Source organism: Eptatretus burgeri, chromosome 11 (assembly GCF_056783735.1).
Source record: "Eptatretus burgeri isolate ZD-2024b chromosome 11, Ebu_testis_v1, whole genome shotgun sequence".
Lineage (NCBI taxonomy): Eukaryota > Metazoa > Chordata > Myxini > Myxiniformes > Myxinidae > Eptatretus > Eptatretus burgeri.
Genome location: NC_140971.1, coordinates 59,555,569 through 59,583,347, shown reverse-complemented (window position 1 = coordinate 59,583,347; position 27,779 = coordinate 59,555,569). Strand labels below are relative to the sequence as shown.

Sequence of the window (27,779 nt, the reverse complement as noted above, 5' to 3'; positions counted from 1 at the left end):
GAAATTAGGGCTGAATTACAGTTTTCAATAAAGTGTATAAACCGTACAATAGACATGCTCTGAGTACAGCATATGAATTGCAAGACCAAGGATATCCCCCCTTTGAAATTAGACAATTTTAAGCCTATGGGAGTTAATTGGCTTGCAGTGCAAGTTTGTGTAGCTGTAGCCTGAATTTTAATTGGTGCACGAGAAGCTCGACTGTCTGATGTGATCGAGTCGAGAACATGTGCTACTTGGCACGTGCATCGCTTGTCTGCTGGGAAATGCAAACGATATACTGGCTGCATGTTGGCTTTTTGCTCTCTGTAGGCTTGAGATATGAAGAGTTATTGGCAGACATGACTGATGTGGGGTCGGCCTACGCTGAATTTGTAGCAACGGGACGCAGTGGTCGACGGAATGCTGTGCCTGACATTCGAGATTCTCCGGCCGGCACGGACAGCCCCGAACTTCACCATAAGCTGTCAGACCTCTCTCTCACATCAGGTGAAGCCCCCCCCCCCAAAAAAAATTACTGATCTGATTTAAAGGAGTTTATGGATTAAGGTGTTTTGTGTTGTGATTGGCAAAATGATATGAATAAAAGTACGAAAATGTATTCAAAAAAATGAATGCACTGCCAAGTGGTACAGATGCTCAGCAGGTGAAGCTAAGGTTGGGAGCTGCAACCACCAAATGGTCTTCATATGGAACTCTGCAGTCGTTCTGTGCCAAGTGTAAAATACCCTTCCAAAGGGGGAGGGGTATCACATGACGGTAATCTCTGGAGGGTGAGACCTAACGTTAGTCAGAGTTTGACAAAGCGATTGGGAGACCCTTGTTTTACAGCCTTGAAATCACCTTGTGGCTCGAGGAAGTGATTGCGTCAATCTCTGAGAATAACGAGCATCTCCTGGCAAGAGACACAGGGCCTCGTGGTTTCCCTTTCTAAAAGGTTACTTCCGATGTGTGTTCTGCCATATTCAGTGTTGCCTTTTCTTCCATTTGTCTATCTCCAGCTTTATCTGTTGTGCGTTTATCGAAATAACCCGTTGCTTGTCTGCACAATTCTATGCTTTCCACTTTTTTTTTTCCCCACCTTTTCCCATCTCCAGAACCATCTGTGTCTGTTCAATCACACCTTTTCCTCCAATCATTAAAGCGAGCTGCTCGTCACCATCTCATCTCCAGTATTCCTGCTGACAGGCAGATATTGAAGGTGGCCATTGTTTTGACTAGCAGTTAAATGGCTGTGGCCAGTTAGAAATGCCATCATTAAGCAGAGCAAATGATTGAGACAATGGGCTCCCTTAAGGCACAGGAAATGGAGTGAATGATTTATTTGGCACCATCTTGGTCATTATCTCAGTGCATGCTTGTTAACAAAGCAAGTCACTGATAGGCTGATGCTGTCCACATCCCCTCCTTTCATATCCATGGCAACAGAAATTCTGATGGTGCGCACGTTCTGTTGCAAAGACGAGACTTATCACTCGCAAACTGTATGCATATCCAGCCACATATATTGTGATTCACCGTTTTGGAGAAAAAGGAAAGCAAACGGGTTACAGGAATGTCATCACATCTGTAACTGACACCCCAATAACAAGAGGAGATTGTCCCTTCAGGCATACCGATTCTGTGTAACTGTGGCCGGATAGCCTTTCAACCAGCGTGCATTGTTCTGGTGTGTGACTATGTCGATCTAATCTACCCCGGTTTATGGACAACTTGCTGCAATTATCCCAGTATAAATCATTCTGATTGGGGTCCTCCATGGAACAGAACAAAAACTGGAAGCAGTAGTCTGGGCAAGGTAAAAGTCTCACTCCATGAGGATCGTGAAGAAGAAAAAAAGGTCAACGTCTTTAACCTCAGAATGGTTAGCAGGCACTTTTGGAATGACAAGACCAAGCAAAAGTAAAGGACTGCCAAGATAGCCTCGAGGTATGCACACTGGCTTTCTGAGCTGTCCAGACAGGGTTTGAATCTTGGCCCAGGTATAAACTCATCTTGGTGTTTTGCAGTAAGGGTGATTCATCATTATGTGCTGTCCATCAGATGGGCGTTAAACTGGATGTCGCATCTGCTATCTATAGTTGCTGGATGTAAATGATCTCACGGAGTCCTTCAGGAAGAGTCGGTGAGCCCCTTTCCAAATGCCTGCTCCAAACATAAAGTGGGAACTGCATCAGCAGGACTCCCAGCAAATGATGCTACCTACAGTCATGTGCTGCATGTGAAAGAAGAACAAGTGAAAGTAACAAGTCTTGAAAAAAGAAAAGCCTTTGATTGTTTCTATTTATTGAGAAAGGAGAAACCCTTTCTCAGAGCATCTGATAACGGTCACTGCAGGAATATAGGAAACACCAGCCAAGTTGGATTGGAGTGGGGATTTATTTACTTCGTTTTCATCTATGATTGTGACTGTGACCTTTTTTGTTTCCTTATTATTATTATTATTATCCTTTTTAATGGCTCCTATTATTCCCACCTTCCCATTTGGGTTGTCCATAAGAATGGGGGTGGGGGGGGGAGGGGTGGGGTTGGTGAATGGGACATGGTGGAACACTTGTGGAACTGGCTGACCTGACCATGCCTGACATACAAATTAATGTGTTAGGAACTTGTACTTTGTTCACGGTGTCAATGATAACTCGCCCGCTCTTCATGAAAGAAACCATGGCATCTTTAACATCCATCAGCAACCAGTGCTGGAAGACAGGTTGTCTGGTTTTAACATCCTTCCGATGGATGCTACACACACTGAGGCATCGCCCTGCATGTGAAACACCAAGATGACTGTTTGTTTATATCTGGGTCAAATTTTGAAGATGAGTACGCAGAGCTCTAAACTCCCCGACCAGCATTGGATGGTTTATGTATTCTCTTTACTCCAGTCTAATACATCAGTCTTCATTTGATACAAGTTCACCGAGCACTCATGTGTCCTGTGAAGAGTCTGGGGCTAATTAAAAAAATTTACTTGCTGTCATTAGCATGAGCAGCAGTTTTCCTCCAAATGCTGATCTCATTCCTCTTGCCCATCTCTGATCTTTTACTACGTTCATTGATCTCTCCTCTCCCACGAGTTGTGTACAGTATTGTCATGTCCACATTCTCCCCACCTTGTCCCGTCTACCCTCACCCATACTGAATTTACTTTTTCTCTGTTGATTGATCTCATCTCCTTCGTAACATTACACCTTGTTGTTCATCTCTTCCATGGGCCTGGACATTGCAGAAACTCAACTTATTTTATCGTTAAAATGCAGCTTTAGGCATTTTCACTATTTATTTGAGCACTATACGGCAGTAAAAATGTTCTCTCAATTGTGCTTTTTCCTGGGTTTTGGCAATTTCATCAACCATGGCTAACATTTCACAGTATGTGGGCTAAACTCGCAGGCTGTGATCCCATTTCTTTCTCCATCTGCAAGCATGGTGTGATAGGTGGTTCACAAGATTGCTAAGCTTTCCATTTTGGTTATGACGATGCTGCCTTACGCCCCCACACTGACTCTGCCTCATCCATCACCGTACTCACGGTGGGAAGGCTTTCCAGATGTGTGAATGTGGATGAGAAAATTCGATTCAACTCGATGGTTCTTATTAATTAATTAACAAACAAAAAAAATGGTCCACAAAATTTCCCATTTTTCAATCGGAAATCGTTTATATTGCTCATCTTCAAACTAATATGTAATGTTTCAAAACTCATTGTGGAACCACAAATAAATGTACGACCATCCATCAGAATTGCTGGGAAATCCACTAAATTGCATTTGCTGCTTTTAATGGTAATCTTATTTTACATTTTGTTATAAAAGGACGTTGATTACCAGATCTAATAATTAGTCTTTAATTTTTACCCTCGCCAGAGGAGAAGGAATTGCATTTGGGTTTGTTTCTTGCAAAATTGAAGATTTTTCAAGTATATTGGTCAGTCGATTTTGTTATTCTATGCCTGTGTATCACCAACAGGTCACAATTTTAAACCGATCATCATGAAACTTTACCAAGTTGTCGAGGTAGTCTCAACTGAGAAACCTCTTCATTTTGAGGTCAAAGGTCATCCTGACGTCGAATTTCTAAAATCGGCATTTTTTTTCATCCAATTGACTTGAAAATCAAACAGCAATTTCATGTTGCGTCACTGAATTGGAAAACCAACTATTTTTGAGATCAAAAGGTCAAAGGTCAACTCATGATCAAATTCACTGTCCATCACTGAATTGGGAAAACAAATGCTTTTACGGTCAAAAGGTCAAAAGGTCAACTCAAAGTCAAACTTCGAAAATCATCAATTTCAATCTGAAAAATCAATTTTCATCCCATTGACCCGAGCTTTGATGAAGATTGTCAATTTTAATTTTAATGAAATGGACAATTTGATGTATCCATGGGAACTTTTGGAGAGGTAAGTGGATTATGCAAGTATCATGCTCTGCATGACATCTTTTTCTTGTTTGTTTGTTCGTTTGTCTGCACAGAATTTTACTGTTTTTCTCTGCAACTGCTTGTCAGATTGAGACGACATTTTCACCATTGAAGCAACTACTCATGTACAATGTTTTAAAGATAATTATGATGTCATAGGTCACATGGTGTGTCAGCCATGTTGCAGAAATGGAAACACTTTGGACCTCTGTATCTCTGAAACAGCATCAAGGAAAAAAATTGAAACTTTGCACAGAGCAAGTACTCCTCATGGAGAATGTGATTGTTGTTTTTTTATTACAACAAAGGTACCTTCATTATGATGTCATAATTGCATATGTAGAACTCCATCCAATCAGTATGAAAAGTTTTGAGGGTCATCTAGGGATAAATTGGTCCACAGAAAAAAATTTGATCAAGTCATTGGTCATGTGATTTGGCAGCCGTATTGTTTTTGTTTTTTTTAAACCTTCAAAAATATTCTCTGAAATAGCTGAACAGATGGAGGTGAAACTTCACACATATGACCACCTGTCCATGAGGAACAAAACATTCACACATATAACATCATACGTCACATGGTTTAGCAGCCATATTGGATTTACCATAAAACCTATTAAAAAATCTTCTCAAGAACGGTTTCACAGATCGAGAGGAACTTCACACAAATGGTCCCCAAGCCTTGGGGATACCAAGGTATTCATGAATAATTGATGTCACATGGTCTGGCAGCCATATTGGATTGAGCAAAAATCTTTTTAAAATTCTTTCTCTTGAACTCCTTCATCTATTGACCTGAAACTTTACAATCATGATCGAGTAGTGATGGGGGAATATATGTTTTAAATTTCAAACTGCTTGGTCTGGCAACCAGAAATTTTTTTTTTAATCTGGGTTCTTTTTTTTCTTTTATTAATAAGGCTCACTTGGCTGCACCTGGATGGGTTTGAGGGTAGAGGAGTAGCAGCTGAAATGTGAATCCTATCTAGGTTCCTCCTGATGACTCTATCTTTGCTCTTTACTTCTTCAGGTTCCTTTTAATTACTCTAATACAGGACTGTGTACCTATTTGTTCTACCATTTGATTTGAAATGAATTTGTTTTCATCCCATTCTGACTTCAGTTGAATAACTAGAATGGGCACTCATAGAGCGCATACCTTCGCCGCCGCTACTTTTTTTTGTTCTTGGTATGAGTGTGGGGAACTGGTTTCATATGAATGGTCTTATGACACAAACCACATATCTATAATGTCATGACCCCCCCCCCCCGCGACTTTTGGGGGCTTCAGACTAAACAACAATAAACTCACGTCGTTTTGGCGAGTCTACACTCACAAGCTCGGTGAATACAACGTTTCAACAAGAGAAGGTAATCTCGTTTGATGCTGGTTTCATGCAAATCGAATAAGAATTGACTGAGTTTTGCCGAAAACCGCATATTTTTCAAGAGCGTGACCCCCACCCCTGACATTTTACCCCAACCGGTGACGTGTTATTACGTCATTGTGTCACAAGTTTGGGCATTAAATTCTGAACATTTTGGTGCTGGGTTCATGTAAAGCGGACAAGAATTGACCGTGTTATGACAAAAACCGCATATTTTTCAAGGTCGTGACCCCCTGACCTTTGACCCCTCACCGGTAACAAGAGTATGGGCGTCATTGTGTCATATTGCATATCACAAGATGAGGCGTTGAATTCTGAACATTTTGGCGTTAGTTGCATGCAAATTGAATAAAAATTGACCGTGTTATCGTAAAAAGACGATTTTGACCTTTTCGTGACCTTGACCTTGACCTTTGACCCGAACGATCCCAAAATTTAATCGAATGCTTCCTGGCTAATAACCAATCATCCCACCAAATTTCATGCAATTCGGATTAATACTTTTTGAGTTATACGAATCACAAGATTACAAATAAATAAATAAATAAATAAATAAATAAATAAATAAATACACGCCGACCAAAACATAACCTTTCGCAGAATGCGAAGGTAATAACAGTTCTCATTGGTCAGCGTCAGGGTCAGGTGTCTGTTCAAATTGGGGTTGCATCAAAGTGGGACATCGTGGTACCCGGTCATCACTGCCAGCCGTTATAAAGTGGCAGTTCTAGTTATGTCTATTATTAATTACATAACAGACCAGCACACAAACGCAACATAAAACTACATAAACACCACACAAAACAACTCGTGGTGGGGGTCTGCAATCTCTGATTGCTCTTTTTCTTGTTTCATGGAGTTTCATTTTATAATGCAAGCTCATCTCATGTAAATGAATAACATACCAACTCATTTGAAGCAGTTTGACGTTAATGGAAGTGCAAGTGGACAGATTTGCGACCTCCCCTTTTAACATGCACTAGTTATTAACCCAACTTTGATTAAGGGTAAAAAGGAACCTTTTGTAATGAATATTACATCAAATGGGTTAACGGGGTTGACATTTTGAAATCTAAATTAATTGTACCCCTTTCTGCCATCAATAGCATCAATGTACTTGTCACTAGTGTGTGTCTCATTTGTGTTGCACAAATCTTAAATCAGCAAAACATGATTGATAAGGCAAATCGAAGCCCATTGAAAAGTATGAGGAAAAGTGCAACATACTGACTGATGTTGTGACAACAGGTGGGGAAAATAAGCAAAGTGAGGGAATGAATCTTCTTGTTCTTGCGTATGGCAGCTTAGCTGCCGGGGTATCTATCATTTCTTGGAAGTGCGATTGTGTCGCTGCTGCAGTGCCCCTCTACCAGTACACACTGGTACTCATTTCGCCGACCTCGGAAGGATGACAGGCTGAGTCAACCCCCTGGTGTATTAAATCAGTGGCCCAACGGGGCTTGAACTCAGGACCCTAGGATCCCAAGCCGCCACCCTAACCACTAAGCCAACACCAGAGGGAATAGAATGAATGAACATGAGGAAAAAGACCGGGGAAGGAAACACTAACCTGTAAGTGTGTTGAGTTGGGAGGGGAGGGGTGGAGGGAGGGGTGGAGGGAGGGGTGGAGGGAGGGGGAAGGGGAGTGCAGGGAGGGTAGGGGGATTACAATTTGCCTGTTTTGGCAATAACACCATCACCTCTTGAGAGAGGCATTTAGTATTAATCATACACCTGACTTGGTGAATTGATCAATTATTTTATCAACAAAGAAGTAAACAAAATGAGGTGGTATGTCCACAGTGGAGATGGAAAAGTTGTGTGCATATATATCAGCAGAAGCACCTCCTGACTGTTATGATGAGCATCACCAGGGATTATGTGTCACGTGGTGAAACTGCATAATCCGCACAGAACAACCATCCGTCTTCCATCCAGACGGTTGTTCATGCAAATGCAAACCTTTCAACCAGAGGGCAAACAAGCCCGAAATCCAGATAGGCAGTTCCGTTTGATGTTCAACTGATGTTGGCCATATAATATTTGTCTGTTTGACAGAGTCACTGGGCCGAGGCCTCCAGATTGGAGGTGACGCTTGCTTCCTCTTTTCCCACAGAACAGCCTCATCAAATCGGCGGGGAATGGACTCTACAAGGTATCGAAAGCGTTCCACAGGGATTTTGGCCCATGTTGACCCCAATACTTCCCACTGTTGTGTCAAGTTGGCTGGTCGTGGATCTCTACTCCGAATAGCTCATTCCATCTCATCCCACAGATGCTCAATTGTATTGAGATCTGATGACTGGGAAGACCATTGCAGGAAGCTGAATTCACTGTCATGTTCGTGGAACCATTCCTGGGCAATCCTAGCCTTGTGGCATGGGGCATTCATCTGCTGAAGAAATCCATTCTCAGATGGATACACTGCTACCATGAAAGAATGCACCTGATTGGCAATGATGTTCAGATATCCTCTGGCATCCAAACATTGCTCCATTTATATCAAGGGGCCCAATGTATGCCATGAAAACACACCCCACACCATCACACCACCACCACCACCACCACCAATCTGCAATGTTGACACATGGCATGATGGATGCATGAACTCATGTGATTTTCTCCATATCCTAGTCCTCCCATCAGCGTGAAACAGCAGGAACCGGGATTCATCAGACCAGGCAATATTTTTCCAATCTCCAGTGTCCAGTGTTTGTTAGCCCACTGAAACTGCAAGTTCTTGTTTTTTTTTGCAGAAAGAAGTGGAACTCTGAATGGTCGTCGGCTGCTATACCCAATTTCTGTCAAGGTACAATGAGTTGTGCATTCTTTTATGGGTATTTCGGCACCATTGCTGTACTGGACTGGCAGTTGACTAACTGTAGCCCGTCTATTGCTCTGCACAATCTATGTCAGCCTCCTTTGGCCTCTTTCATCAATGAGCCATTTTCGACCACTGGCCTGTCGTTGGCTGGATGTCCTTCGGGTAGTGGACCTTTCTTGGCACACAGGAAACTGTTGAGCGTGAAAAACCCAGTAGCGTTGCAGTTCTTGCCACACTCAAACCGGTGCGCCTGGCACCTACTACCATACCCCGTTCAAAGGCACTTAAATATTTTGTCCTGCCCATTCACCCTCTGAATGGCACAGATACACAATCCATATCTCAGTTGACTCAAGGCTTTAAAATAATTTTTACCTGTCTCCTCACCTTCATCGACACTGATTGAAGTGATTTAACAGGTGCAATCAAGAAGGGATCATAGCTTTCGTGTGTGTGTGTGTGTGTGTGTGTGTGTGTGTGTGTGTGTGTGTGTGTGTGTGTGTGTGTGTGTGTGTGTGTGTGTGTGTGTGTGTGTGTGTGTGTGTGTGTGTGTGTGTGTCGTTGATTGATATCTACATATGTAGGTTTCAGAATGTGGAATGGAGTCCTCCCAGGTCAGGCTCAATGCATCCACCTTCATTTCAATTAGGGGTCACGATTTATGGAGCAACCTGTGAAGTTTTCTGTTCTCAAAGTTTTGTGCCGAGGGCTCTCCTCAGGATCGTCGCTGAGCTCTGGACAGCTTCCAACTGCAGTTCGTTTGTAATAATATTCCCAGGGATGGTTTTTAGCTCACCTGTGAGGTAGTTCCAGGGAGCTGATGGGATGGTGCATCGTCCGTCTGTCTGGCCACAAATACTCGCAACTTCTTCCCAGAAACTACACATGTGACTTCAATGAAATTTGACCACAACCTTCATCAACCGTGATGGCATTAAAAAACGGGGTCTGAAGTGGTCAACAGAAGGTGTTTACAGGGGAGGGGGGGTTGCCCTCCCAAAGAGATACACTACCGGTCAGAAGTTTTTGAACACCCCCATTTTACAAGGTTTACTGAAATTTATGCAGTTTAATGTTTCAATGTTCTCTGAAATTTAAGCATAGAACAAATAAAAAAAGAAATCATGGAGTCATTTTGTTGAACAAAATTTAATCTAAATTTTTGACTCTTCAAAGGAGCCACCTTTTGCAGATATAATAGCCGAACATACTCGTGGCATTCTTTCTACAATGGAAATCAAATATTGTTCAGAAAGATCTTCCCAACACTGTTGCAGAAGTTCCCACAAATGTGTTGCACTTGTAGGTTGCTTTCCTTTCACCCTTCTGTCCAGTTCATCCCAAACCAGCTCGATTGGGTTTAAGTCTGGAGACTGTGCTGGCCATTCCATGATTTGAAGCCTACCGTCTTGTTCTTTTCTTCTGAGGTAGTTCTGACATAGCCTGGAGGTTTGTTTTGGGTCGTAATCTTGCTGTAGGATGAACCCCTGATCAATTAGGCGTAGACCAGAGGGTATTGCATGGTGCTGCAAAATGCTGTGGTAGCCATTTTGGTTCAGGGTGCCAGTCACTCTGTGCAAGTCGCCGACTCTGGATTCAGAAAAAGAGCCCCAGATCATCACGCTTCCTCCTCCATGTTTGGCAGTTGGTGTCACACACTGAGGAACCATGCTTTCGCCCACTCAATGGCGTACAAAAACCCTGCGTGATGAACCGAAGATTTCAAATTTTGATTCATCAGTCCATAAGACCTACTTCCAGTTTTCAGTAGTCCACTGGCGAAGCTTCATGGCCCAGGCAAGCCTCTTTTTCTTATTTTGCCATCTTAGCAATGGCTTTCTTACTGCCACCCGACCTGTCAAACCTGCAGCTCAAAGTCTTCTCTTCACAGTTGAAAGTGAGACTTCCTTACATCGACCAGTGTTAAGCTGTGCTTGAAGCTGCTGTCCTGGGAGCCACCTAACACTCAAGCTGTTGATTCTCAGAAACTTGTCTTCTGATTGTGTTGTGGCTTTGGGTCTGCCAGACCTCTTCTTGTCAGAGTTTCATCCAGTTTCCAAGTGCCTTTTGATGGTGTAGGAAACTGTACTCACTGACACCTTGGCTTCTTTGCAATCTCTCCAAAGGAAAGACCTCCACTTTTAAGGGTTATAATTATCTGTCTGTCTTCCTTTGTTAATTGTCTTTTTCTCGCCATTATGACAGCAATATACTACTTCATGCAGTGCAATATTGTCCAAATAATGCTTCAGAGGGTGTAGCAACACAGTCTGTTCCAACACTGCTTTTATACAGACAGAGGGTTGTTTTATACAGGGGGGTTGTAACTAATCAACAAAAGCTGGGACACCAGTAGGAATTGTTTGCATCAACTTTCAAGGCTTAATTTACTTCCATTGCTGAAGAACAGCTGCAGTTGCTAACCCATTACTTTTTCCCTGAAAAGGGCCTTCTTTTTTAACAACTCTGAAATTTACATTATTTTTCAGTTTTTGGTAACCTAAACTTGTTTTTTAAGCTCTGGCAGTTTACCGCTTAGCTTTGTACCATTTCAGGTTATTCCCTGGACTTGAACTGCTTAAATTTCAGTAAAAACTGAAAAATGGGGGTGTTCTAAAACTTTTGACCAGTAGTTTATTTGCTTTCTTCTCAGAAACGATACACACAATTCCGATGAAACTTCACTACAAACTTTATCACCCGTAATGTTCCAAGGTTTGTTCATGGCATTAAAAAAAAATCCATTGGTATTTACTTTCTTCTCCATTACATATTTTGTTGGTCACCCATGCCTACCAGTGATTGCCTGGTTATCTTATCCAGCTGCTACCGGGTGAGCGCCTAGGGGTACTGCCCCATGTTTAAAATTTCTGTGAGGTTCTTTGTCATCATTCCTGTAGCTCCAGCTATCACTGATACAACTTTGGCATTCTTCCGGTTCCAGGATCTTTTCACAATTCCTTCTTAACGTCTTGGTGTTTGATCATTTTCTTGTTTTCTGAATCGTTTAATCCAAAATCACTGGTATCAACACTTCAATCAGCAATGCCTTCTTCTCTTTTTTGTACATATTCTTCTCCAAGTATGATATCTGGTCGCAACACTTTGTTTTCGATGTTCAAGCTCGATGGGATCATTGGGTCGTACTTGAACGGTAGGTACTTCCATGTTTTCAGTGATTACTTTTGGTTCATGTTCCCGCAAATTTTCTGGAACTAGGACATCAAAGTTTTTGCAGATGTGCCAGTGGATTACTTTAAAAACTCTGTTGTCATTATGTGTACAGCTGTTCTGACGTGTGTGTGTGTGTGTGTGTGTGTGTGTGTGTGTGTGTGTGTGTGTGTGTGTGTGTGTGTGTGTGTGTGTGTGTGTGTGTGTGTGTGTGTGTGTGTGTGTGTCTTTTCAGTCATTATAGTGTAGTACTGTAGTAGATAGTAGAAATATCGTGCAAATTATGATACAAGAATCAAATTTGGCATTTCTGTTCTGCAGGGCTTTCTGATCAAATCTGCCCGATTGGCCATTTGAAAATCCAAATTTTGAAAAATTTGAAAAAAAAAATTCAAAAAATTCAAAAAATTTGAAGTCACAGCTGGCTGAAATTCTTGAAGCACAAGTGAACATCCCAGACAGAGAACCAAGGGGAGATGCAGTCATCATTGATGGCTCAGCATTTATCAATGCCCTACCTCCACGCACTTCAAAGATATTTGATGACTATGCTAAAGAAGACATAATCCCAACAGTGGAATCCTATGGTGCCAGGTACGAGAGGGTGGACGTAGTGTTTGATGTGTAAAAGAAGTCAAGTCTGAAGTCTGAGGCAAGGTCGAAAAGGGGGCAAGGAATCAGAAGAAGAGTGACAGGAACCATTAAGACCCCAAGTAACTGGAGAAGCTTTCTTCGAGATGACAGCAACAAGACTGAGCTGTTTCACTTCCTTGCGGAAAAGATGTGTGAAGCACAGACGACAAGCACAGTCATTGTCACAAAAGGAGAAGATGCCATTAGCAACACAAGGAAGTCACTGGATGCTGTGTCTCCGTGTTGTCATGAAGAAGCTGACACTCGAATATTTGTACACGCCAGGGATGCAACGACGGATGGTAGCAAGTCCATTATCATTAAGGCTAATGACACGGACGTACTAGTCATAGCAATATCTGTACTGCCATCTTTACAGGAACTAGGTCTTGAGAACATGTGGATTGCCTTTGGCCAAGGAGCCAAGGTGTGATGGATTCCAGTCCATGAGGTAGTTTCTGCAATAGGGCCTGAGAAAGCGAGAGGGATCCCATACTTCCATGCGTTCACTGGATGTGACGTCGTGTCTGCCTTCCGCGGTAAAGGGAAGAAAACTGCATGGCAGACTTGGAACATCTTTGATGATGTTTCTGAAACATTCACCAATCTCAGCCAGCATCCAACATTGATTCGTGATCTTGACTTTTTTGAAGTTTTTATTTTTTTTTAATTTTCAAAATTTGGATTTTCAAATGGCCAATCAGGCAGATTTGATTGGAATCCCCTGGAGAACAAATGTGCCAAATTTGATGCTTGTATCATCATTTGCACGATTCCTCTCAAAAATTGCTGTTATCTGCCCCACTATTAAGCATAACATATGTCACTCTCTTTATGAACCCCACCTCCACCCCTCACCTTTCTCTCTCTTTTTTACTTACGAAATCTAAAGATTTCCTAAGTATATTGATGACGTCCGTCGTCCGTTTGTGTGTTTGTGTGTGTTTGTTTGTAGGCATGATAACTCGAGAACGGAAGAAGCTACCAATGTCAAATTACACCACGTGATTCAGGAGGGTGATGGCTTGCGCTGCTTAGATTTTGGTCAAAATCGGTCAAAGATTAAGGTCACAGTGAGGTCAAACATCCAAAAAAAAGTTATAACTCGAGAAGGGAAGAAGCTACCAATGTCAAATTACACCATGTGATTTAGGAGGGTGATGGCTAGCGCTGATTAGATTTTGGTTAAAATCGGTCAAAGGTCAAGGTCACAGTAAGGTCAAACATTCGATTTTTGATGGTTTGGTACAGAATCATCATAGAAACTTCTGGTTTGAGTCGCTACCTTTTCTTGAGACAGCTTTTTTCGACAAGGTCAGAGGTCAAGTCGATGATTTCGTAAGTACCAGTCTATGACTGCTTGTTTTTTTTTCTGTCTCTGTCACACACGCACGCACACACACACACACACACACACACACACACACACACACACACACACACACACACACACACACACCCTCCTCACACCCTTCCCTCCCAGACTGTATTGAAACGTTTGGCAAGGAATAGCTTTACCCCCCTTCCCACCCTTCCTCGCTCTTTCCCCCTTCCTAGCTCCCCCTTCCTCTCTTCCTCTCTATCCCTCACCTCCCTCCCCCACCCCCAAACCCCTTCATAACCATGTTAGCGAAGCGCTGGGTTGTATTTTGCACGTATCTTATATATAAATCTCTTTCTCACCACTGACTCACTGATATTAATGATCGCTACCTTCGGGGTGATGTAGAAGGCTGAAATTTTGCATGCTGGTGGACATCGAAACCGGTACACCGGAAAAAAATTCACGGAATCATCAAACAACATCCAGAAATGAAAAATAAATAAATGAATAAAATGCAGGTGAGTGACCCGAGACAATGGGCAAGCACGATAACTTTGTGTGTCAACGGACATCGAAGCCCATACATCAGGAAAAAAATCGCAGACCCATCAGACAACATCCATAAATGAAAATATAAATAAATGAAAAATCAAATGCAGTTGAGCGACGCAAGACAATATGGAAGCACGGTCCGTATGCTTAGGCCGAAGTCCCATTTGCTCTACGGCGAGGATACGGCGGCCGTACGCCCTCTGAATTGACAGAAACGTGCGGCGGCCACAGAGTTTCTGCGGTGGCCTCAGGGTGGCCCTACGCCGTTTGGCTATATTTTACAGGCCGTAGGGGTCGCCGTGGAATTATAACGCGGAGTTATAACTTTTTTCATTTCTACGTTCGCCGTAGCAATTCGACATGCCATAGTTGTGTTGTAGCTGTGTTCCACATCGACCGTACGTAGGGCATACGGTGGACTTGAATTATTTGTGCGGCTGTCGTAGTCTCTTATCAATGAAAAATGAATTTTGCCCGAAAAACCTAATACATTTTAAAAAACCGAACACAACATGGCGTTCATGTTTGTTCACGCGTCTCCCCCACCTGTTCGAGCTGCATCTTCGAGCTTTGTTCATTCAGTTCGTCGGTGGAAGTCCTCGTGAAAGGAAGTCCTCGTGAAAGGAAGTCCTCGTGAAAGGAAGTCCTCGTGAAAGGAAGTCCTCGTGAAAGCATCTCTCATGTGTCGATCGCTACTTTAGCTCGTGTTTTCACCTTGATTTGTGCTGTTTTTTTTTTTTTTACTCATCTTGTGTTTTAATTAATAACAAAAAAGCAATCCGATCACGTGGTGTGAGGGACTGTCGGGCAAGGATTTAATTTCACAGAAAAACTGGTTGTAATTTAGAATATCCATAATTACCTCAGCCCAATGCGTTTGATGAAAGTGATTGTGGTTCTGGGGGCATCATGTTTGACGAGCTGCCCTGGGGGCAGCGCTCGCAGAGTGCGCGAGCGATCGGAACCCAGGACGGAGCTTGAGCCTGTGTGGACCTTTGCATTGGTGATTGTACCAGTTTACATACAATAGACCGCCACCGAAGGTCATTTACTCATCTTATTTTACCTTGAACATGGGGAATTTCAGTTGAAAGTGTCTTGAAAGTGGGTTTTCTTGGGGTCCAGGAACAGATTAATTCACTCCATTATTTCTTATTGGAAAATAGTTTGGGAATCGAACTTTTTGCAATCCGAACAGCCTCCTGGAACGAATTTAATTCGGATTTTGGGGGCACCACGTACTGGTATATTCCGAACTGGTATATTATTATTTCAGTAAAAAAAGAACTGGAATATATACCCACTCGTTACCGTCCGTCTTGCCGCACTTTCGCCTTAGGGCCCCCCTGCGGTCACCTTGCGGGCACCTTAAGGCTACCTTGCGTCTGCCTTGAAAAATTCTATGGCCGCCGCAGGGACTCCCTAAGGCCTAAGGTCACCGTGCGACATCAAATCAAAGACTGTACGGCACCCCCACGTTTTCGGTCTCCACAATTTCTAAATACTCCGTGCGGCTCCCCGAAAAATAAAAACATATGTAACTGCTACATTGTGTGACCGTGGAAATACTGCAGCCGCCGTATAATTGCTAGTGGACGTAGATTTTGGAGACCCCACGGCCGCCGTGGCAAATATGACTTAGGCCTTAAACAATGTGTAAGCACACCCCGCCAGTGTGTGTCTGTATGTATATATATATATATATATATATATATATATATATATATATATATATATATATATATATATATATATATATATATATATATATATATATATACATATGTTATGTATGTATGTATGTGTATATATGATGGCCTTTGCAAAATCAGATCTCTGCTATGAAGGGTGTTCAAAAAATTCTAGTCATTGGATACTTCTATGGTTTGAGATGCAATGACCTTTTATGCTTCTGCTTACGAAGTCACCGGAGGTGTTGTGTTTTTGGGTTGTCCATCCCCGTACGTCTATCTGTACTAATTACCGCCGCCACCGAAGGTGAAGGAGGTTATGTTTTCACCCCTTTCTGCCTGTCTGTTTGTGTGCAGGATATCTCAAAAAGTTGTGCACGGATCCGGATGAAATTTTGTGGGCAGGTTGCGGGTGTAATAAGGATGAATGTTTTCTTATTTTAGATTTTGCTGAAGATCTGGATCCAGATTCGGCTACTAGAATTTTTTAAGTGATTCCATCACCATTGAGAGATCAGGACAAAAATGATATATCGCATGATATCTCAAAAAGTTGTGGACTCATTCGAATGAAACTTGGTGGACATATTGGGTGTGTGACAAGAAATAATTTATTCCATTTTGGTGAGGATGCGAATCCAATAATTTTTTTCAGTGATTCTTCACTATTGAGAGATCGGGCTAAACTGATATATATAGCACGATATCTCAAAATGTTGTGGACGGATTCGGTCGAAACTTGGTGGTCAGGTTGTGTGTGTGACCACGACGAACTAATTCGATTTTGGTGAAGATGCGAAACTGGTTCTGGATACAAGAATTATTTAATTTTTAGAGTGATTCTTCACCATTTAGGCCAAATGTTCCCATGGAATGTCCAATATGTTCCCATGGATCAGGCATAACGTGGAGGAATTATGCGCTCCACCGAGTACCCTTCTTGTTTTCGTTGTTTTCTCTGCAACTGCTTATCCGATTGACACAGAATTTCAAAAAAACTACTGATGTAGAATGTTGTAATGATTTGTCGTCTTCTTGTATATGGCAGCTCGGCTGCCAGGTAGCTATCATTTTGGTGGTGTGCGACTATGCCGCTGATGCTGTGCCCCTATGCCAGTATGCTGGTACTCATTTCGCCGACCTCGGAAGGATGACAGGCTGAGTCAACCCCACCTGGTGTTAATTCAGTGGCAAACACGGCTCGAACTCAGGACCCTAACCACTAAGCCAACGCCAGAGTATGTTTTTATGATAATTATGATGTCATAGGTCACGTGGTGTGGCAGCAATGTTGGAAAAAAGGAAAAACTGGACCTCTGTATCTCTGAAACCACTCCACAGAAAAATAATTGAAACTTGGCACATGTGAACTCCTCCCCATGAGAAATGTGATTTTTTTTATGTCATGAGGTGGCTTTGTTTTGACATCATAATTGCATCTGTCGAACATTTTATCCGATCAGTGCAAAAAATTTTGAGGGTCATCTTTGGTGAAATTGTATGGAGGGGGGGGGGGGTGAGGAGGGAAAATGGATGACGTCATCGCTCACGTGGTTCGGCCACCATATTTCTTTACATAGAAACCTTCAAAAATCTTCTCAAATGCTGAACTGAACTGATTGAGACAAAACTTTGCAGGGATGATCACCTATCCATGATGAACAAAAAGTTCTCCACCTATGATGTTATAGTCACATGGTTTGACAGCAATTATTTTTTTTGATGAATAAACCTTTAAAAATCCTCTTCTCCAGAATTGCTTGACAAATCGAGGGGAAACTTAACCCACATGTTCCCCAAGCCTTGGAGATACCAGGGTGTTCACGAATCATTAATAGGTCACACACGGTCTGGCAGGCATATTGGATTGAACGAAAATCTTTTAAAATATATTTTTTGTCTTGAACTGCTTCAATCAATCGATGCGACATGTTACATTTATGATTTAGTCATCATGGGGAATATATATATATATATATATATATATATATATATATATATATATATATATATATATATATATATATATATATGTTTTAAATTTAAACCTGATCGGACGCATGGTCTGGCAGCCAGAATTATTTAATATTTTGAATCTGGGTTTAAGGATTTAAATCAAACTAGGTATAAGTATGTCCAATGATGTAATAATGTGGGCGGAGGCATATCTAGCGACGTCGAAGGAGTGCCCTTCTTGTATTTTCTGTAACAATGTCCTTTGACACACACTTGCTTGAGTTGTCCCTCAAACTGTCTATGCTACCAACACACGTTTTCAGATTTCTCATTCAGCTGCATCTCAGTTGTACAAATCGAGTCACTTGGATTACAAATTTAGGTGAGTTACTCATCAGCAAATTGGACTTCCAATGTCAAAATATAAAAAAAAGTCACCGTGGGCCAGGTCCAGGCTGGCTGGCAGATGATGCAGGTGTTCAATGCCAGCCATGAATGGTAGTCTGTGAAACATGGTCCTTATGGACAAGCATGATGCATGATGGAGCACCTCATTGGTCAACATCCCTCAGTGTTTGTTCTTGATGGCCTGCCACAAATTTTGCATGGAACTGGTGAAAGAGTCTCCTGCTTTTGCCTATGCCTCATTAAAGTACAATTACCCAGATTCTCTTTGACGTCACAGAAAATTGTGGCCATGATCTCTCTGGCTGAGCATTAAGGTGTGAAATTATTGGCTGATTGTGATTTGATCTACTTATACTCCTTGTATTGAATATCTTACACAATTAAAAAGTTGTCTCTTTTATTCATTCATCTATGCTTATAAAAAGTTAAGAATAGCCAGAAAAGGCAGGTTAAAACTAGCAGGTAGGTCTGTGTTCTCCTTTTACCACCTCTTCTCTAGTGCTCCATCTGCTCTGTTCTCCAACCCTCCCTGTCGACACCAGGTGCACTTGTTCCAGTAAGCCCCTCCTGGTTAAACTATTATTCCTTGCTTCTCCCATCTGTGGAACCACCTTTTAGAGGCTGTTCTGTCTCGCTTTTCCTTCTAGGATTTCAAGTAATTATGATTGCACTGCCATCTCTCGTCATCCCAAATTCTGACCCATGATCTTGATAACCCCCAATAACCTTTCCTAACACAATCATTTTACTTGCTAGTTTCGGTTTCCTCCCATCCTCCCTCCTCTTTGCTGTTCATTCATTCCCTTGACATTTGGTCAACTGTCAGTTATACCTTGCTCTTCCATGAGCTTTGCTCCTGTAAATATATATTTTTTAAATTAGTCAATAATATCTGCATCCTTGATTACACCTTTTGAGTGACAATGTGTTCTTCTTTATCCAATCTCTAATGTGAGCTGGAGTGACACTCATTGGAGTGACACATCACTTGATGTGAAACAACTACTGACAATTATGTTGCCTAAACTACCAATCCTGGTCAGAAATTGCAAATTGGACATGAGAATATTGCTCATTTTGTCTCCTTTTAATGTACAAAATGTTATTCTTTTGTTTCAGAAGGGGAAAATGAAGCACAGATTGCATCAAATTCCAAAGCAACGAAACAAGAGGAAAGTGGTCCTACTTAATGATGAGAGCAACGGCTTTGGTGGATAACCGAAAAGAGGCTTGTAAATGAATGGGACAAAAAGGAAAAACTTGCAAAGGACATTATATATGGAGTCCAAGGGTACTGATGCCCAGACGTTGTAGTGCAAGTACTTCCAGGAAAGGAGTTCCCCGAGTGGCTGTTACTGGTGGAACCATCTTTTTTCTTTCTTTTTTTTTTTCTTCATATATATCTCCCTCTCCCTCTCCCTCTCGCTTTCCCTCTCCATGTGGGATTTTTCCAACATTCTCCAAGATCTTTTTTGAGCAGAAGCTTGTCTGTGTTGCTTGCTGCAGTTGCAGCCTAAAAACTTTTCAATATCTGGCTGGAGTTATGAACAAGCCATAAGTTTTAAGTCCTACCTTTATTAGTTTGGTCAATCGTAAATGTTACGAGTTCAAATTTTTTTTTTCCACATGCTAGTTCGATATCATATCATCCATTTGATGGCGAGAGTGGGTGTTGACTGATAATATATTCTCAATAAGAGGTTGAGTGTATTTCTTTGCTGTTGTCCTGTACTACAAAACAAGGAGGTTTGAGGGTTTTTATTATTTTTTTTTTATTTTTCCTTAGGATATAGCATTATCCAAGTTTTTAAGGAACGTGGTGGTGGTAGTAGTGGTGGTGGTGACGGCGGCGGCTAAGATATGTTGGCTTAATTTGTTTATTAAATGTAATCTCTTCCTACTGATGTCCTCTAATGGTTAGAAGCTTCTAAGTTGAGCAAATTGTTCTTCTGTTCCAGCGTTTTTTGGTGAGTTGGATGTAATAAAATTTCCTATTTTGTTATGCTGTTTGTTTACATTAAAATTACATTTTAATGCATTCATCATTGTCTGTTTGACTTTTCAGGCTGAAGCCATCTATGAAGCATATAACAAATCTTCATGGAATAACTAAATTAGTATTTTGTATATACTTTCCTCAATATAAGGAAAGGAATTGAGTATGTCATCCCAGCTGAGGTTGATGAAGAAAAAATATATGTAAATATTGTTATGGAACCAGGGTTTGAGGCTCACAACAAAGGGAAGCACCCAGGTCCCTCCCAAATGCTCGTTCCTGAGGCCACCGGGCACAGATAACGCCATGCACAGGGGGGTTGCTAAACAACCATGAACATTGATTGCTACTGACAATCCTGGCAGGGTTACACTACTTCGTGTGATACCTTACCTATGGACGGCCAAACCAAAGGGGGGGGGGGTCTCATGCCCTTAGCGCACACCCGGATTGCTGCCAAGTGATACAGTGAGAGTGTGCGCTGGCTAACGAGAAAATTAGTGGGGCAGAACTTCCAGGCTAAACTCACCTGTGGACCATGCTTGTACATGGTCTCACCGGCCAATACAGTAGAGGAAAAGACAGAACAAGCCGGTAGGTGACATGGGTGGTCGCTACATGATTGCATACTAGTCATACCGTTTTTGACGGATCGGGCTGAAATTTTTTGACAAAGAGGTTGATTATAGTGCGCATAAAAGCCTGGAAGCCAATTTTTGATTTTCGAAAAAATTAATTTTGTAAGATTTTTCAAAAATTTCAAAGTCCCGTTGCTAGGCAACAGTGGTGTCCATATCAACGGTGCTCAAAAGCATAGAACTAGATACTGGTATGAACCTACCTGTCAAGTTTCATCAATCGGTTGACTCCTCTGGCCTCCAGAGCTGTCCATTACATACAAACAAACAAACAAACAAACATACAAACATACAGACAGACGGAAAAAGTGAAAAGAAGGGTACACTTGGGACCACCCAACAAGGGTACTCTAGCGACCACCCAATAAGTGTACTCTAGCGACCATCCAATAAGCTGTGTATATTTATAAAATAGCAATTCGTTACACAGTAACAAAAATAGGCTTTGTTCACAAGCAGGTAAATCAGAAAAAGGTATGCAAATATTTACAAAGAAGACAGGACACAGAGCACACCCTACAATCTTAACTTATACAAACATTATAAGACAGGTGCCATCAGACAAATACACAAGGAAATCAGAGAGCACAGAAAGATGAGAGAGAGTTTGAGGTGTTTGTGACCTCTTTCAAGACTGGCGTGGCTAACAAGCCCACGCTTCCCTGTCGCTGAGTAGGGGGAGGAGGGAAGAAAACTGGGGGGTGTCTATGGCGCATGAGTGGGAGGTGTAAATGAGATGCAAATGTAATGTCGAAGAGGAAGCATGAAGGAGTGTGTATCTGCAGTTGCTCTTTCAGTATTTATGAATCTACAGCAGACAAGGCAGAAAATGTTAGAGGAGATAGCTTAATGTGGTGTGTGAGAGAGTGCAAATGTAAATGCTAACGGAGACTGAGCAGAACGAAGACTGAGGCAAGCAAAGCAAAGATGGCTGAACGAAGCTGGTGGAATGAAGCTGGCGAAGAGAAACAAAGACGAAGGAGAGCGAAGATGACTTGGCGACGACTGCTTCGACTACTCAGCATCCTCGTCACAGTTTTTTTTATAAAGGCTGTATGAAGGAGGGACCAAAATATGGATTAAAATGCCCTGTAGCTATTCCCTGGTACTACCATTGGTGCACAAATGCCACCCTGAGAAGTAGCCCCACCCCGCAAGGTCCAGAAACTGAAAAAATGGCCTCAATTGCCCCCAAACTCGGCCACGAAAGGAGCTCTGAGATTAACATGTGGCACGAGTTGCTGGGAGCACTCTCTGGCCCTGAACTGAATGTGCGCTGGTCTCCAAACGAGGGTCACGACCGAACGGAGCACCAGCGCCATCTCGACGATGGGCAACTGATCCCAGCGCATTGTTGCACTCAGACCTACATGCCAACATGTTCCGACTCGTAAGTTCCGTAATGTCCTGTGTTCCCTGGCATCCTAAAAGACGGCAGTGAGCATCTGGGATGCCACCTGTGGTCAAGGTGCCTCGTCACAGTTGGGGTCAGGTGGGTGAAGCGCGATGGTGTTTGTGGTGATGACGTTAAAGTGTTGGGAGTGATTGAAGCAGTTGCGGTGAGGAGGAGGATGTGGTTGTAGCGGTTGTGGTGAGGAGGTCGAGCGTAGGTTAGTGTGGGGATTTTTAGGAGGTCGTTGTGATTTGGAGGAAGGTTATAGCTTCATGGTGAATACAGTGAGGGTCTGAGGCAAAACGTACACTGGTGAATGGCATGCAGTTTTTACAGGGCTGCTGCAGTATACGTTCATGAGGCCCTCGAGTAATGGCACAGTTCAGTATGTGGTGTGCATGTTTGCTTGAAGGAGAGGTCGTGTGTGCAAAGTAAATTAAAATAGATGAGTGGAAGTAAAGACTGAACTAAAAACCCTCACAACATATCTCGTTCCATCTACCCACTACACATAATGGAAGGGCGAACTGAATGAATACTAAAGAAATAACTGTCTTGAGACTGATATATTGGGTGCTATTGCCTTTGGAGAGTGCCTGCTTTGCAGAACCGCAACAATATATGTCCCATTTTTTTGTATTCACTGTCTTGGCTCGTATGAGAGCTAACACACAGAATGTACAATAAGGGGAGCAGGAGACAAGAGGGGTGAGAGAGGGAAGGAATAAAAGTGTGGAACAGAGACATGAGATCTGTGGAAGGGAGAGGGATGGAGTGGGGTACACAGGGTAAACAAGATGGACACCACAGGGACTTTCACGTCATTACACTACAGGGACTTTCAGGAAGGAAAGCAGGGAATTTGAAGGAGGTGATTTTGGGGTGGATTTGCGGGGGTAGAAAAGATCGTGGTTTTGGATGGGGGAAGATAAGAAATGGTGATGAACAGCTGTTTTGAAGACCTGGAGGGAATAGTGGGATTGAAGAGTGTGGGAGTTCGCTCCAAAGGCCTAAATTGAGGGATTTATCGAGGGAGATACTAATTTTCCTAAATGCCTTATTTTCCACAGCGTGATGCAGAGAAAGGTGAGAGGCAGGAGCAACAGCCCAGAGGGGAGAGCAGTACTCCATCAGGCTGTGGACGAAAGCTTTGTTCAGTCATGGGCAAAAATATTGGCACCCTTGCACTTTTGTCAAATAAAGCACTATTTTCTCTAAAAATAAGTTGAAATTGACAAAAGTGATTCGTCTCCACAATTCTTGATTTCACTGTGAATATTTCAGAACTTAATATATCCTTTCACATCAGAAAATAAAAAGAAATGGCAGTGACAAAATTATTGATACCCTAGATTTAATATTTGGTAGCACATCCGTTGGACAAAATAACTGCAGTCAAGCACTTCCTATGGCCGTGAATGAGCTTCCTACACCTCTCCACTGGCAGTTTGGCCCACTCTTCTTGTGCAAACTGCTCCAGTTCTCCCAGATTTGAAGGGTGCCTTCTCCTAACTGCTGTTTTCAGATTTCCCCACAAGTGTTCAATGGAATTTAGATCTGGACTCATTGCTGGTTACTTCATAACAGTCCAGCATTTTGTGTTGAACCATTCCTGGGAGCTTTTTGAAGTACGTTTGGTGTCACTGTCCTGCTGCAATACCCATGGCCTTTGACAGAGACCCAGCTTTCTGACACTGGGTTGAACATTGCGCTCCAAAATGCCTTGGTAATCTCCTGATTTCATGATGCCATGCAAACGTTCAAGGCACACACTGCCAGAGGCAGCACAGCAACCCCAAAACATCACTGAACTTCTTCCATGTTTGAGTGTAGGGAAGGTGTTCTCTACTTTGAAGGCTTCATTTTGTTTTCTGTAAACAGAGAAATGATGTGCTTTACCAAAAAGCTCTAATTTAGTCTCACCTGTTCACAGGACATTCTACCAGAAGGATTTTGGCTTGTTCTTGTACGTTTTGGCAAACTAGAGTTTGGCTTTCTTATCTCTCTATCTCTATCTCTCAGCAGTGGGGTCTTCCTGGATTTCCTACCCATAGAACCCCCTTTCATCGAGTTGGCGACAAACAGAGCGAGTTGAAACTCTCGTACCTTGTGTCTGAAGGTCAGCTTGAATCTGTTTGGCAGTTGATCGAGGTGCTTTCTCCACCATTCGAACAATCCTTTGCTACAATCTTCAATCAAGTTTTCTCTTGCAGCCACATCCAGGGAGGTTGGCTACAGTGCCATGGGCCTTAAACTTCCTGATAACATTGCGTACGGTAGACATGGGAACATCAAGGTCTCTGGAGATGGACTTATAACCTTGAGGTTGTCCATGCTTGGCTACAATCTTGTGTCTGTCCTCCTCAGACAATTCTCCAGTTTTCTTTTTTTTTCTCCATGCTCATTTTGGTACACACAATGACACAAAACAGCAGAATGACTCCTTTTCTCTATTCAAACTCGTTAAATGAGTGATTTTTATATTGCAGGCACCTGTAACTCATCACAGGTGAGTTCAATTCCAAAGTAAAGGATAATCACCTGCTTGAAATCTAATTATTTCTCACAACTTCTAAAAGGTGCCAATAATATTGTCTGGGCCATTTTAGGATTTCTGTATGGAATAAGCTAAGATTTAGTAATTTTTTTCAGCTTTTTTTGTTTTGTTTCACTGCAAACCAAATACATACATATGTGGATACCAGAAGATTTTATAATTTCAACAATTTTCTGGAAGAAATAGTGCATTATAATTGGAAAAAAAGTGCAAGGGTGCCAATATTTTAAACCCTGACAGCAAGTGATCAGGAGCTCAGGTGTGCCAAGAAAGGACATTGCATGATGGAGGATGCCCAGTCGGCGACTGGCTTTGGAGGCCAGCTTGGAGATGTGGCTTTCCCAGGAAAGATCATGGCAGATCATGAGACCCAGAAGCTTGAATGAAAGGACTTCAAGAGAATTGTTGAGAAAGTACATTGGGGAGGGGGGGTCCAGACGGTCCTTTTGGAGACACATAGTGAGAGTGTGAGAATTGTCAGGATTGAAAGACATGTTCCACATGTTGGACCAGCTTGTGATTTTATCCAGAGAGAGAATAGAACAGAGAGAGGGTGAACAAGGGCAGCAGAGCAGGTTTTTAGGATACATAGGCTGATCCCGTCTGGACAGGTTGCACAATCTGAGTCGAGGTTTGACAGCAAACTCTACACCTTGTCAGGAGAAAAGGACAGAGTCCAGGAACAGCTTGGTGCGACTGGGTAAGTTGGGTACAGAAAACGATGGGTTTGGGACACAAGATTTTAAAGCAAACACAGAGTTTAGGCATTCAGCCTTTTCGCGTGCAGTTTCAGCTGTGCAACCATTTGAGGTAAGGGAGGGCATGGAGGGGGAACATACGCGAGAAACAAACTTAACTAGATGCCACCAAGATTTGCAGGAGGGAGACTGGTTTGAGAGTTCAGACTTGAGATAAGAAAGATGTTTTCTGGCTCTCCTGAGGGTAGACACACTTGTTCTGAGCTTTGTGGAAAGAACTGAGATTGCCTTTAGTTGGATTTACTTTCCATGAGGCAAAAGCAAGTTCTTTCAGCACAACTGCCTCGCCACAAGCTTCAGTGTTCTGTGGGTGGGAGGAAGGGTAGGACAACTGAAGATAGGATGGGATAAATCTGTGCATGAGAGAGAGCAACTTTCTTTGAAAGAATTCCCAGGATGAGTTGATGTCAAAGGAGGTAGAGATTGGTGACCAGTCTAGATGTTTGATGGCTGCTTGAAGTCCCCACCAGTTGGCCTGAATGAAATTCCAGACTTGACAGCACTGAGGTGGTTCTCTCATAACAGCTAGAGAGATGTCTACTTTGACAAGCACGTAGTCAGATGAACCGATTGGAACAGAGGAAGAGCAGCAGATATTTTCTGGGAAATTGATAAAAATCAGATGCAGAAGAGATGGAGTACCATTGGTTGAGATCCATGTCAGGAAGTTGGCAGAGTGCGTCAGTCGCAATGAGTCACAGAAGTCTTTTGCTCAAGTGCCAAGACAGGTGAAAGAGGTCCCCACATCTAGCCAACTGGCATGATGACAATTTAAGTCACCATATATGAGGAAGAGAGAGAGAGAGTTGGGATGAGAGGATAGAAGTTGGACCATGTTTTTGAAGAGCGAGATGTAATTGGGGTCATCACCGTTTGGTGGACGGGACAAAACACATATAAACAAGCCATTGCCAGAGGTATTCGTCAGGGTGTGAATGAGAGAGGGCAGTGCATGGTGAGTGAGGAATGGAGTCTTTGATAAAGAGAGCAACTCTGCCACCAGGACGAGGCTCAGGTCTGTCATAGTAGAGGAGGGAGTAACCGGGGAGAGATACGAGGGAGTCAGATGTCTTGAAGGAGGAACGTTTGTTTAGCAGATTATGTCTGCCACTGACAAACCAATCTGTATGGAAAGATCTGTCAGGTTTGAGTGAAGCCCCCAGATGTTTTAGGTTCACTTTGTTAAGGAAGAGGGGGGGGAGGAGGTTTTTGGTGCAGGGGAGGGGAGGGGGAAGGTAGGATGAGGGAGGAGGGGGGTAGGAAAGGAGAGTTGTTGAAATGGAAAGAGTATGGGGTATTGCAGAAGAGTTGAGAGAGAGAGAGAGAGCCAGATAAGAAGGAGTGAAGGCTCGGTGGTGATGTGTTGAGGTGCAGTGGAGAGGAATAAGAAAGGGGCAGAGGGCAGTTGAAGATTGGAGGAGGTGGAGTGATGAGATGGAAGAGAGGGGATGGGGGAAGGAGGCAGTTTTGTGTATGTGAGAGGGGAGGCAACTTTGGGAAGGGTGATTGAGGAGGAAGATTGGAGGGGGAAGATTGGAGGGAGAAGGGTGAGAGGGAAGCTTGGAGGGGGCAGAGTGTGAAAGTTGCTTTGAGAGGGAGGTGAGACGATGAGAGCAGGCATGGCCAAGGAGCAGGAAGGCGATGGAAGAGGTGGGGAGAGGGGAAGGATGAGACTTGGTAGTGGTATGGCGAATAAGGGAGCAGGCAAGGGGCGGTACAACATTTGAGGGGTTGGGAAGAGGGTGAGGTGTGCTGAGAGGAAGGAAGGAGCATGTTTGTGGTAATGAGGAGTGTACTGATTGAGAGAGTGAGATATCTGTTAGGTTAGAATGGAGCGCACAGATGTTACAACACCACACGGTTTGGGACAACAGAGGAGGAGCTGATACTGAAGAGGTGCCAATAGTGGAGGGAGGATGAGGGGCAAGATGGGAGAGGTAAGGAAAGGGGGTAACAGGTGAGGAGTTAGGAGGAGGTAGATTTAAGTAGGTGGGGTGAATTGGCACTAAAGTTGGAAAAAAGGACGATTGATGGAACACGGACATGCATTGCAAACTGGGACATTAAA

At 42.8% G+C, this 27,779-nt stretch overlaps 1 protein-coding gene across 3 annotated transcripts in view; it reads left to right on the top strand.

Moving 5' to 3' along the window:
- LOC147017195 (uncharacterized) overlaps positions 1-20,407 on the top strand; it is a 41,234-nt gene extending 20,827 nt beyond the window's left edge. Inside the window, exons 3-6 of one of the 3 annotated variants that reach the window (XR_015049396.1) lie at positions 313-489; positions 4,582-4,683; positions 5,714-5,793; positions 19,489-20,407. Coding sequence is in view for 1 of the 3 variants with exons in the window: in XM_085846646.1 (XP_085702772.1) it covers positions 313-489; positions 4,582-4,683; positions 19,489-19,559 (350 nt within the window). In the remaining 2 variants the exon portion in view is untranslated. The remainder of the gene's footprint in view (positions 1-312; positions 490-4,581; positions 4,684-5,713; positions 5,794-19,488) is intronic. The other 2 variants (XR_015049397.1, XM_085846646.1) reach the window with 2 other exon arrangements.
- Positions 20,408-27,779: the final 7,372 nt, after the last annotated feature.